Here is a 13,321-nt window from a genome sequence, read left to right as displayed (position 1 = left end):
CTCCCCACTCCTGGGGGAAGGATATTGCAAAATCTCCATTTCCACCCCATTCTGGGGCCAGCCAGAGGTAGTATTTCCGGTTCTCCGAACTACTCAAAATTTCTGCTACCGGTTCTCCAGAACCTGTCAGAACCTGCTGAATTTCACCCCTGTACCAAATGTGGTGAAGCAATGGAAGAAGTGAGGAGAGACAGCTGCTCAGTTCAGAGTAAAGTCAAAATCAAAAGGACCCAATTTTCCTGCTGCAAAAGCAGAATGGACCTGGAAGATAGTGTCCCACGACCGGAGGGGAAGAGTTGGTGGTCATCTCAACTTTTACCATCCAAATCTAGTAACCCAATCTTACTACCACCCTTGTAACTACTTGGAATTTAATTTTCCAAACTCAAGAAAGTGATAGTTATTAGTGCCACTAAAGCCATGTGTAGTTCAATCTTAAAGGGGATGTTGGAACAAGCTGTGAGTCTGTGCTGGCACTCCTATGACTAAATATTATCCATTCCATTTCACACAACATGAGTCTAGAATTAAATTCTACAAATCTTTTGCCTTCTCTCTCTCCCTCCTTCCCCCTTTTTAATTTCCTTGACATCCACTTGGCTATGGCTTATTTGGAACTATTTCACAGAAGAATATGCTGCATTTGATCTTGCCACTAAACTAGGAATTTTTAAAGGCAGCACATTATTTTTCATATCACTATGATGGCTCAAATGATTCTTTCTCTTTTAACAATGTGATTTAAACAAAGGCCTTGATGGAAAGCCTTTATAACCCCTTTGTTAACAGTTCATTATTTTAGCTAATAGATTCATTTGCTGTGATGGCATGGTTATGAAAATGTGAGAGGGAAATAGTCTCTCAGGCAGGCTGTAGGACAGGATAAGCCGTTCAGAGCTCCATTAGAAAGTATTATGCTGTAAACTGGAAAAGATTTCACTACTTGTAGGTTGACCAAGTTCAGCATGTAGGTAGGTACAATAGTCTTAGGGCATGGGGTGATAACTGGAAGTTACCCGCGAACATGATTGCATCAGGGTTGCATGAAAAGGTTTTTGCTGATGCAGAGAAGTTCCCAATTCTTAACTTTCTCCTTGCAAACTAAGTCTCTTCCGTGCTTCCTTCAGATGATTTCTGAGCACCATAAACACAGGGGCAACTGCAGGAAAAGTTCAATATATGGGTCTCTCCTCCAAGCATTATGAAATAATTCCAAGCTATGAAGGAACTGTGTCACCACATTTGATCTGAAATATTAAGGGGTGTCAGTTACATTCATTGTCCCCTGTGACTGAGCATGCCCAATGTGGGAAGTTCAGCAGGATGTCATCCAAGGTTTGCCCTTGAGGAAGATCTATAGCACAGTGTTATTTAAACTTTTTTTTTTTAATCCTCTCACATTAGTTTATTAGACTCATACTGAGGATAGTATCACCTTGCAACTTCAAAGGGCCCAAGAATTTTCCATACTCTCTGAATGAATAGCTAAGTAAACATCATTTTCATGTGTCCTATTACTTGACCTAATTCAAAGTTATCCATCCGGAAATATTGCAGTTTTCCAGTTTCCCATATGCTGCATAGGAAAGGCAATCACCTTTCTGTTTCAGGATGTTCCAACTCAAGGATTTTTAGGCATGTTTTCCCCAGGCCACTCATGTCTATCTTATTCCTTTAAATCAAGGTGAGTGTCATTAATTGATCCTAATTGTTTGAAGTGGGTAGAAATGCAACAGGGAAAGCATCCATTAATTGATAGGTGATCATTGAATTATTAAATCAAAAGAAATATTAGTGTATTACTAGATCAATTCCATCAAACCAATGGTTGAAACAAATATTTTCATATTTACATTCAAATTATGTTAGTTCTCTTGAGACTAGCCAAATTTCCTGTAAGAGAAGTGTATGGTCATTCAGAACATCATAATTCTATGTGATTTCTTCACAGGATCTTTTTTCTGTTTAGTACATTCAACACCGTGGCTGCAAAATTTCATTTTGTAATAGTAACCACAAAAAACATAAAGTTATTAATGAATTCCCGTAGAAATGCATTCATTAGTGGAAAATTATCATGTAAAAGGGAAATTATTTCAGTTGTACAGATGAATAATCAGAAAAGAGACTAGTACAAGGTGACATAACTAATCAGTGTTATGGGACTTTTAAAATCAGGTCAACTAGATTGATTTAATCTGGCTATTTTATTGTTATGATTCCCATCCATCACTCTTTTTCTAAGTGAAGTAATTAGATATCCTGAATCTCTGGCTTTAAGGAGCATGTGATATGGCAAGCTATTAATGGCCTATGTTAAAAGCTTAACCCACCGGGTGTAATTAATGATGATGCCACATGGTGTAACTAGGAGAGAAAAAGGTCAACAAAGTGATGAGCAATTGGAATACATTTCAGAAGTGGTATGCGTGAGACTAACATAAAATTTGGCCTGAAATGATGGCATGAGACATTTCCTGAGAAATAAAGAGCACTGAGTACACAACAATTGAGGGAATTTGGGAAACCCCACAGAGAAGAAGTGGGAGCTAGGTAGTATAAGTGGAAATCCTGCTTCTTCAAGGAGATATAACATTAGGTGGGTTAGATAAGTTAAAAGTCTGAGGAACTCAATTTTGAGTTTAGCATATATATTCATGACACTTGTTCTTCGAACAGATAGAAATGGGGCTTTGAAACATCTATTAAGACCTCATTTCAGATAGAAATGTGTTATTTTAACTGCAATTTTATCTAACAACAACATTCACTATTGTGCAATGATATTAAAATATGTGTACTGCGTAGTCTTCATATTTGCAAGAACTCAGCTACCATGGTATAATTCTATCACGACCATACTGTAGATAGGAGAGCAATATACATCATGATGCAAATTACATCCTGTATGAACTTGTGTGTAATCACATCACAAATACAAAAGGGCAGAGCCTGTGTCATGATATCACCTCTTTTGTTTTGCCATTTTGGCATCACCATGTATAGGAGCCAACACCCTTGATCATAGCTATGTTGTATTGTAAGGACACTAAATGGATAAAAAATACAGTATAATAGAGCAATCCACTGAGGCAGAAATCTGGGCTTAGGACCACTGAATTCCTCAATATTTATTATGCTTATAATATTTTTGCAATGAGAAAAGCCAAAAATATTACTGGTTAACATCTTCAGCAGCAACTTTATAGTATTATTTGCTGTGACTTGACTGTTTTTCCCCTTATTTAGCTTTTCTGTGGCGTTACTGATGAATCAGTCAGGTGGGATAGTTAGAGACAAATATGGCAATTTAACCCATCGCTGGAACTGGTATTCCAGAAAAGAAGTTCTACAGTCATTAGATTTTCAGGTATGAATTTGGACTCTTGCTAATGAGATACCCCCATTGCTTTGGCACTTTTAAACAATTACTGTACAGTTTTTAGGTCAGTCATGACTTCAATTGAGTTCAGATTCTACAAATACCAGAGAGCATGTATTCCAGGGGCGTCAAACACACATCGTCACAGCAGTGTCATGTGATGTATTGCAACTTTTTCCCCCTTTGCTAAACCGGGCCTGGGCATGGCCAGTGCGTGACACATCTGGCCCACGGGCCATGAGTTTGACATCCCTGATGTATTCGGATTGATTCTTTGTAGTTACTACTTCCACATTTTAGACCCTTGTGCATTGCCACCAGCAGTGGTGGGATTCAGTCAGTTCACACCACTTCAGGAGAACCGGTTGTTAACTTTCTGAGCAGTTTGGCAAACTGGTTGTTGGAAGAAATCATTAGGGCAGAGAACCGGTTGTTAAATTACTGGAATCCCACTACTGGCCACTAGACACTGAAACATGTTTTTAAAATATGTGTCCTTACTACCATATGGTAATACTTGTTCTCAAGAATTGGACCCTTACAAAAAAAAATGCATTGACAAAACAGAATTTGAGGCAGGCAGGCAGGCAGGCAGACAGACAGACAGACAGTAGATTACAGTGAAATAAAATGGTTTTCCCAGGTGGCCACAGTTACAGAGCCTTCTCACTTTTGCTGCTAATTAGTTCTCATTTGGATTTTTGCAGGTCTTTTTGCATGGGAGCTTGAGATTTATTCTTCCTTTCCCAATGCTACCCATGGTACAAGAAGTGATTAAAAAAGCAAAGTGTTCCATAGGGTTATGTGATGTTTATTTTTGCTTCCTGACATTTCTAATATGAATATGAAATCTGGGGGCTTCATGACCTTTAGAGCAAAATGATTGTTTTTATTTCAAAGCCTCTATTGACACCAATGAGAGCGTTTTGTACATTGTGAAGAATGTCTTCACAGACGTTGTCACTCATTAATTAAAAAGTTTAAGATTTTCTCAAGCCAAGGTCAATTCCTGGTTAACCACGTGAACACAGCAGTGCAATTTCTTGACAGAAGTTTAGAAGGAGTTTGCCACTTTTTCCTTTCCAGGATGTAGATCATCATCACCAACAACATCATCTCAGTCTAAAATATATTTCCTAGATTTTCCACACTGAAATACTAACCAGGTACGGTGGTGCTTAGGTTTCCAGTCTAGACAAAGTTGGCCAGGTAATACCACCATCAGTATAATTAATGTAATATCTAGTGTAGACTTGAAGTTTCCATTTGTCTCAGATTGTGTTTGCTTGGATGTAAATGCATGTGTCAGTTTCAGCCTATGTGCATCTTTGCTAGTCCAGTTAAGAAAACTGTCAGACATGAAATCAGTGGGAAAGTATCAGTTCTGTATGAATCTGCCCCATGACTTTGATTTATGTTTTGTTTTGTATTTCTTAGATAAATGAACAGTTAAAATTAAAGGTTCTTAGCCAAAGTTCCATGACCATTACTTTTGCTGCCTTGAATGAAACCATCACCTTATCTTTGATAAGACCTGGATGTCTGCATGGATGCAAAGCTGATAAGCAGGTACCAATCACCTAATGAAAGCACCCCCAGTGTTTATTGTTGTTTTTTAAACAGAAGGCTGATTTCCAATAAAGAGCTGGCACAATAACAAGATCTCTCTGCATTCTGTAACCTTAATAAAATGTCAGGAGAATTTCTGCTTGCCCATTTTGTGTCTCCAATGACCTACTAGGAGAGACCCAGTCGAGAAAGCATTGAAGTAGCATTGGAAAGATCCTGTTGTGGCCTGTTAGCTGCCAGCAGAGCTAGCTGCAGAATCAGACAAGGAGGAAGTGGTGGGGGAGCCTGGGCCAGCTTCGGAGGTTTGGGAAGGCTCTGATAAGGAAACAGAGACAGAGGCACAGCTGGGGCCTTCTGTCCTCCCCCAGGTGGAGAGGCAGCTGTCCTTGGGGCCTGAGCTGAATGAGGGGGAAAACCAGATGGGGCACATCCCAGATGCACATATGCGCAGAGAGGAAAGGAGAGCAAAGGAAAGCAATAAGCTGGCTCTCAGGGAAAAGCAGATGTGGACGCTAGCCAGCCCTTCCCTGGCTGGGAAATAAATAGTAGGGCTTTGGGAGTGGCTGGTTGTCACAGACAACCGTTCATTTTCTCGTATACAGCAAGCAATTCGCATTCCTTGGCCAGAACCAGGTTTGCTGGGACTAATTATGTTTGTTTTTGTTTATCCACGTGAATAAAAGACTGTTCCTACCCTGTTTGAAAAGGAGTTTGTTTTTACTCATGAGTAAGTGGCTTATCATTACCGTATTTTCCGGAGTATAAGATGTACTTTTTTCCCTCCTAAAAGAGGCTGAAAATTTGGGTGTGTCTTATACTCCAAATGTGAACCCGCCCACCCGCCGGCCCCCACCCTTCGGCCTCCATGTGTCCTCTTCCTGGCTGCAGAGATTGCCACCGACAATGGCTTGTGTTTTTGGGCTCTGTGTATCGCATTTTCAGTCTCCAAACACTCCATTTGAGAGCCCTTCAAGGCTGCGGGGATCGCCAAAGCACGTTGCCGCCAATCACCTTCTGAAATTGTGACGCATTTGGAGGCTGAAAATGCGACGGGTGATGCCCAAAATGGCTATCCAGAACAGCTGCTGCCTTCTTTTATCTCTTCCGCGCTTTGCCCACTTTAGTCACTGGAGCTCCCTCCGATGATCAGCTGTGCTTTTGAAGCTGTTTTTTAGCCCCAACAAGCTCCAGCCTCAAAACCAGCGAGCAAACTAATGTGCTGAAGCTGACCAGACTAAGGACTAGCCAGATGAATACCTGGTAGGCAGAATTCCCTCCCCCTATTTTCCTCCCCAAAAACTAAGGTGCATCTTATACTCCGGTGCACCTTATACTCCGAAGAATACGGTACTTGCTAAGGCTGGGTCAGAACAGATTCTAGTTCAAATTTACTGTCAGTTATGAATGGTCCCTGGGTGACTTTAGGCCAGGTAGTATTTCTCAGCCAGCCTATCTCACAGGATGGATTTGTAGGGAAAGTGGGAGAAGGAAGAGTGCAGGCAGTCCTCGACTTACAATAATTCACTTAGTGACTGTTACAATGGCACTGAAAAAAGTGAGTTATGACCATTTTTCACACTTATGACTATTGCAACAGTCCCATTGTCATGTGATCAAAATTCATACGGTTGGCAACTGACTCATATTTATAACCGTCCTGGGATCATGTGATCACCTTTTGCGACCTTCTGAAAAGGAAAGTCAATGGGGAAGCCAGATTCACTTAACAACCGTGTTACTAATTTAAGAACGGCAGTGATTCCCTTAACAACTGTGTCAAGAAAGATCATAAAATGGGGAAAAATTCACTTAACAAATGTCTCACTTAGCAACATAAATTTTGGGCTCAATTATGATCATAAGTCAAGGACTGCCTGTACTGCCTGTACCATATTAAGTTGAAACAAAGAAGGCACCAACACTAATAGATAACAGAAAGCATGATTGAGTATCATGCTAAGGCAAGTGTCTGCAACCTGCGGCTCCAAAGCCGCATGCGACTCTTTTGTCCTCCTGCTGTGGCTGAGACAGAGAGCGAGAGAGAGAGAGAGAGCGAGAGAGAGAGAGAGAGCGAGAGCGAGAGAGAGAGAGAGAGAGAGAGAGAGAGAGAGAGAGAGAGAGAGAGAGAGAGAGAGAGAGAGAGATACCTGTATACCACAGAAAAGAAAACACCAGGAGCCACAAAACCTGGGTAAGCATGGCTGGGGGATGTGTGTGTCATGTGACTGGGTGGGAGTGAGTGACGTTGAGTTGGCCATGCCCACCCAGGTTTTGTGGCTCCCGGTGATTTCTTTTCTGTGGGAAACGGTCCAAATGGCTCTTTGAGTATTTAAGGTTGCAGACCCCTGTGCTAAGGTGATTCCTGTCTTCTAATGCTTGAATAAAACTTATTATTATATTTCATTACAGTATCATACCGTTATAACCTTATACCCAGTTTTTCTGCTTACCAGCAAAACTGAATTCTATAAAAGCGATAGGCAAATTATACCTTTCCATCTTGTTCCCTTCTCCCCCTACACCCCCTCTGTATACAATGCACACTGCACTTGACTCTTTTCAAATTGCTTCCCTGGAGTTCCATTGACCTTTGAAAGAACACCCCCAGGAACTTTGCCGAAACCGGCAGTAAGGACAACTTTCTTTCCAGAAGGAAATTGCTAGGTCCCTTCCCCCAAAATATTTATACAGTGTGGATGCACTTTTGTGGAAAGACAGCCTTTGCATTAAAATGTTTTATGACTCCACTGGATGCCTTCACAGGGTGGCTGAATGACATATTTATCAGCCACGTGGTGCTAATTGGCCCATTCTTTAGATTAAGAAGTCATCGTCGCTTGTCGTTTCCTTCTCCATCTCCTACTGCTTTTATATTTATCCCCCACCCAGACATGCAAACAGACACACTGCAAAAACATACATTTTAAATGGCTTTTGTTAAGCAGAAACAAAGAAAACCTATGGGTCCAAGCATTAAGGAAATGAAAAATGGTTTGAAGATGAAATCCTCACGTATGCAATGTATGTATGTATGTATGTAAGTGGCCCCATGTTGTATCTGGCAATTTCGAGCACTTCAACTGCCCTTTCAAGACAGTTCAGGAATGCTCTGAAAGTGGGAAATCCAGCAGGACTGGCGCTTTCAAAAGATTTATACGCTCAGGGGTGGAGAGAAGAGCATTTTGAACACATGGATCTGGCCATATCTGTGTTTTAAAAAGGTGCTTTTATATGCGAAATGTGTAAATATGAGATACAATCACTCATTCCATTTTTTTTCTTCATTCTTGCTATCTTCCAATCCTCTCTCTTGTTCCTTGCTAAAAATTAGAGTGAAAGAAAAGGTGTGGGATGTTTATTTTCAAGGAGAAAAGATGAGAGACTTTTCTCCTTGAAAATTGGTCCCGACCAGTGGTGAAATCTGAACCGGTTTGTTACTGGGTGCGCTTACGCAGTTCGCACTACATGTGTGCTGGGTAGTACATGCCAAAAGGAGGCTTGGGAACGTAAGTAGAATAGCAAGGAGGGGAATCAGCTGTGGCGCGTGATCTTGGGAACCTTTTTTTACTTTTTAAAAGCATTTTTTACTACCGGTTTGGCCGAATAGGTAGTAAAAAATTCTTTTAAAAAGTTTTTTAAAAAAGGTTCCCAAGATCGCGCGGCGCAGTTGTGATCTTCAGAACCTTTTTTTTTATTTTTTAAAAGCATTTTTTACTGCCGGTTCGGGCGAATAGGTAGTAAAAAAATGCTTTGAAAAAGTAAAAAAAAAAAGGCTCAGATGATCACAGTGTGCCATGTGATCGTCCAAGGCTTTTAAAAACTTTTTTAAAGCATTTTTTTACTTCCTATTTTCCCGAACTGGTAGTAAAAAAATGCTTAAAAAATTTTTTTAAAAAAAGTTCCAACGATCACATGTCACTCAGCTGATTGTCAGAACTTTTTTTTTTAGATTTTTTTTTACTACTGGTTCGGCAAACTAATAGCACTTTTTACTACCGGTTTGGAAGAACTGGCCTGAACTGGTAGCATGTCACCCCTGGTCTCGACCCTCCAAACATGTACACCTTTTCAGCAGAAGGAAAACGCTGCTATCAAGCAAGCTGCTATTAAAAAAAGAGAATGTTCCCCATTCCTATACTAGACAGCTTGTAGCTGAAGCACACAATTTTATAAGGTTTTGTTTTTTGAAGAATCTAAATAAAGGTGATTTTTTTTAAAACCCAATAAGAAGGATTTCAGAACAGATGTCTTTTTGTTCAGTGTGACAGCTGAATAACAGCTCTTTTGCTATTGTTGGTCACAGATCTATTGCACAAAATAGGCAAGACTCTTTTATGCTCCTTCTAGCACAGAATTATTTATTTTACTCCAGCACCAGGAATTACAGAGATAACTTCGGATCTATATGGAAAGTAAACTGAGTCTTTTAATGATCAATTAATAGTATTACTAAAGAGCCGTGGTGGCGCATTGGTTAGAATGCAGTACTGTAGGCTACTTCTGCTGGCTGCCTGCAATTTGGCAGTTCAAATCTCACCAGGCTCAAGGTTGACTCAGCCTTCCATCTTTCCGAGGTGGGTAAAATGAAAACCCAGATTGTTGGGGGCAATATGCTGATTCTGTAAACCACTTAGAGAGGGCTGTAAAGCTCTGTGAAGTGGTATATAAGTCTAAGTGCTACTGCTATTACTGGCAATTCTCTATCATGCCATGTCTCAGAATGAGCAGAATGACTATGAGATTTCAGTTCTGGTAACATTCATTGCTAAATCTGATAAGCAGTGGTTTATCTGAGGTCTTATTTCTTACATGGTGCTCAATACTCAATACCATCACTCTGCTAAACAAATAATTCCCTCAACACTGTCAAACTATTTACTAAGTCTGCACTACTATTAATCTTCTCATCTACCCATCTCCTTCCACTTATGACTATGTGACTGTAATTTTGTTGCTTGTATCCTTATGATTTATATTGATATTGATTGTTTCCTGATTGCTTATTTGTACCCTATGACTATCATTAAGTGTTGTACTTTATGATTCTTGATGAACGTATCTTTTCTTTTATGTACATTGAGAGCGTATGCTCTCCTTGTCATAAGTTTATTTGTCAGGCATATATAAGATAACAGGTAAAAGTATAAACATAATTTGAATACATGAAAAGAGTAAGTAAAAAGGAATATTAGGACAGGGATGGTAGGCACGCTGGTGCACTTATGCACACCCCTTACAGACCTCTTTGGAATGCGGGGAGGTCAACAGTAGACAGTTTAAGGTTAAGATTTTGGGGGTTTGGGGAAGAAACTGCAGAGTCAGGTAGTGCATTCCAGGCATTGACCACTCTGTTACTGAAGTCATATTTTCTGCAATCAAGTTTGGAACGGTTTACCTTGAATTTGTATCTTTTATTTGCTGGTGTATTGTTGTGGTTGAAGCTGAAGTAGTCATTGACAGGAAGTACATTGTGGCAGATAATTTTATGTATTATGCTTAGGTCAGACTGTAGTCGGCGTAGTTCTAAGTTGTCTAAGCCCAAAATTTGAAGTCTGGTGGCATAAAGTATTTTATTGCGGTTAGAGGAATGGAGGACTCTTCTCGTAAAATATCTCGATTGTATTTATGTCCGATATGCAGTGCGGGTTCCGGACAGATGAGCTGTATTCAAGAATTGGTCTAGCAAATGTTTTGTATGCTCTAGTTAGTAGTACAACATTACCAGAGAAGAAGCTACGCAAGATTAGGTTATGTGTCCAATCACACTTGGCCAATAAAAAATTCTATTCTATTCTATTCTATTCTATTCTATTCTATTCTATTCTATTCTATTCTATTCTATTCTATTCTATTCTATTCTATTCTATTCTATTCTATTCCATTCCATTCCATTCCATTCCATTCCATTCTATTCTATTTTATATTTTTAACTGGTCATTCCGGAGGTTGAACCTGGAGAACCCCCACATAATGGTTTTGTCCACTAACCTATCTTAATAATATTTCACTTATTTCCGCTCTCTTAAAGTGTAGGTTTTATTAAGAATATAATAAAAATCTAAGGCTTAATTGTTTTTGGAGGGAGATACTCTTGCAATATTTTCTTAGTAATATGTTCTTATTAACGTAATTGACTTTTCTCTTCTCTTCTCTTCTCTGCGCTGCGCTGCGCTGCGCTGCGCTGCACTGCTCTTTTCTTTTCTTGGCTGGGTCTTACCACATATGATGTCATAGCTAAGAAAAAATAAATGAAATCTAATCCTTGGTCTGAAAAGTCACTGGATTCTGCTATTGTACATGATGGCTACTTAGATTTCCAGATGCCATAATGCAGTATTTTTATAAAATAATTCTCATGTCCCTTTTTCCTTTCCAAAGTTGACTTTAAAAAGCATTGAAGCTGATGAGAAAGAACATTGGAGAAGAAGCCTTATTGACATTAAGAAGAGGTTTGAGAAAACTATAAAACAATTTATAAACAGTGTTTTGATGATTTCAGGTATTGTCATTATGCTGAGTTTATGAAATTCACACTGCTTTATTAATTAATGTGTATAGTCATGTGCTGTCTCATACAAATATATACCCTCTCCTTCATAATAACAGAGTGGTGATAAAATTTAAATTTGAAATGAAATGAATAATGGTACGAATATGACATTGTCTTAATTTTCAGAATTTCAAAAATTTCAGAAATGATAAAATGACACAGAGAAATATGACCAGTGGTCAAATCCTGCATTCCAAACTGTTTATCTGAAGTAACATTGAGAATTACTAAACCGATTCCTTCTGGGTTTTGTGCTTGAATTGTTCGTATAACGTTCGTAGTTGTTGCTGCAGGAAGGAGGACTACAAAAGTAGATATTTTTGTAGTCCTCCTCCTTCAGCTGGAAAAGGCTTCTAAACATTAATTGTAGGACAGCCCTAGTTTTCACATAGAATATAAATAGGCATTGTAAGGAAGGAAAGGGGAAAAAAAGAATACTAGATGAGATGTTAATGTTCTTTCTCATATGGATGATAGATAACATACATCTGTAGCTTCTTTATCCAATGGACAAGATAGATTCCATCTTGCTAAGATATTTGTCTTGAGAGATAGGAGGCATTGCCTCTCAGAACTTTCTGGCAAGAACAGTAGAAGTCTTGCTTATGTAATTGTTATAACTTTGATAACAAGACAGTTGTAGCAGAGGTGGGTTTCAGCAGGTTCTGACCAGTTCTGGAGAACCGGTAGCAGAAATTTTGAGTAGTTTGGAGAACCGGTAAATACCACCTCTGACTGGCCCTGCCCCCATCTATTCTCTGCCTCCTGAGTCCCAGCTGATCGGGAGGAAATGGAGATTTTACAGTATCCTTCCCCTGGAGTGGGGTGGGAACGGAGATTTTACAGTATCCTTCCCCTGTCATGCCCACCAAGCCAAACCAAGCTATGCCACGCCCACCAAGTCACGCCCACAGAACCAGTAGTAAAAAATTTTGAATCCAACCACTGAGTTGTAGGCATATTTAGAAATACCTAGAAATAATATTTGTGAAAAATTAGAAATGCATCTTATATAAGGTACATCTTGAGTGTACACATGATGGTGAACCTTCCTGCAACTCCTTAAACCACCTCCCAGATTATCCCAGAAAAACATCATTGTTTTAAGGAGTTTTTGCAAATATCTGATATACGAACATCCTTTGTACTCGAAAGTATTCTTTGCTATTTGGGAGGGACCACAGTTCAATGTTAGAGAGTAGATTGACATACAAATCTAAAGTCTAAAATCATTCCTTAGCATTTCTTGGTATGACTCAAAAAGTCCTAAAGCTATTACTTCTCAATATAGACCAGTATTTCTTTATTAGTTGTCCCTTATACTGTATCAATGATCCCCAAACTTTCTGGCTCCACAGACCAGCAGTGGTGGTGATGGAGGGAAGAGGATGGTTTTGCACAAGCAATCTAATCCCGTGCATGAGCAAATGAAGCTTCACACGCTCACCTGCCTCTTGCACGACCCAGTTCCATTGGGCCACAGATTAGTACTGGTGGTCCATGGACCAAGGTTTGGAGACCCCTGCCTTATATGATTGAAATCCAAGATGCATAATCTCTATCCTATATGGTCATATGGAAGGCATCAATTTAGTAAGAATTGTTGTATATAGCATTAGACTAGAGACAGATTGACATTCACTTAGTATATGCAGTGACTGGCATCCTTGTGTCACAAGCATGGCAGTCTGCAACTCGATCAGTAGACTCATATATATATATATGTGTGTGTGTGTGTGTGTGTTACATATGTGTGTGTTAGATATGTAACATATACGTGTAGCATTTTATGTATAGGTATATATTGTTATGTACAGGTA

General features: G+C 39.4%; 1 protein-coding gene across 1 annotated transcript in view; it reads left to right on the top strand.

Annotated features, from left to right (window-relative positions):
* The window catches only part of CUNH3orf20 (chromosome unknown C3orf20 homolog), a 65,494-nt gene that overhangs the window by 13,002 nt on the left and 39,171 nt on the right, over positions 1-13,321 (top strand). Inside the window, exons 6-9 of the mRNA XM_070934359.1 lie at positions 1,535-1,684; positions 3,250-3,370; positions 4,820-4,951; positions 11,330-11,450. Of these exons, the coding sequence (XP_070790460.1) occupies positions 1,535-1,684; positions 3,250-3,370; positions 4,820-4,951; positions 11,330-11,450 (524 nt within the window). The remainder of the gene's footprint in view (positions 1-1,534; positions 1,685-3,249; positions 3,371-4,819; positions 4,952-11,329; positions 11,451-13,321) is intronic.

Source organism: Pituophis catenifer, unplaced genomic scaffold, assembly GCF_029215685.1.
Source record: "Pituophis catenifer annectens isolate HBS135680 unplaced genomic scaffold, rPitCat1.0.hap2 SCAF_2, whole genome shotgun sequence".
In the NCBI taxonomy this organism is placed as follows: domain Eukaryota; kingdom Metazoa; phylum Chordata; class Lepidosauria; order Squamata; family Colubridae; genus Pituophis; species Pituophis catenifer.
Note: the sequence above shows the minus strand (reverse complement) of the source record. Positions and strands in the feature narration are given on the sequence as shown.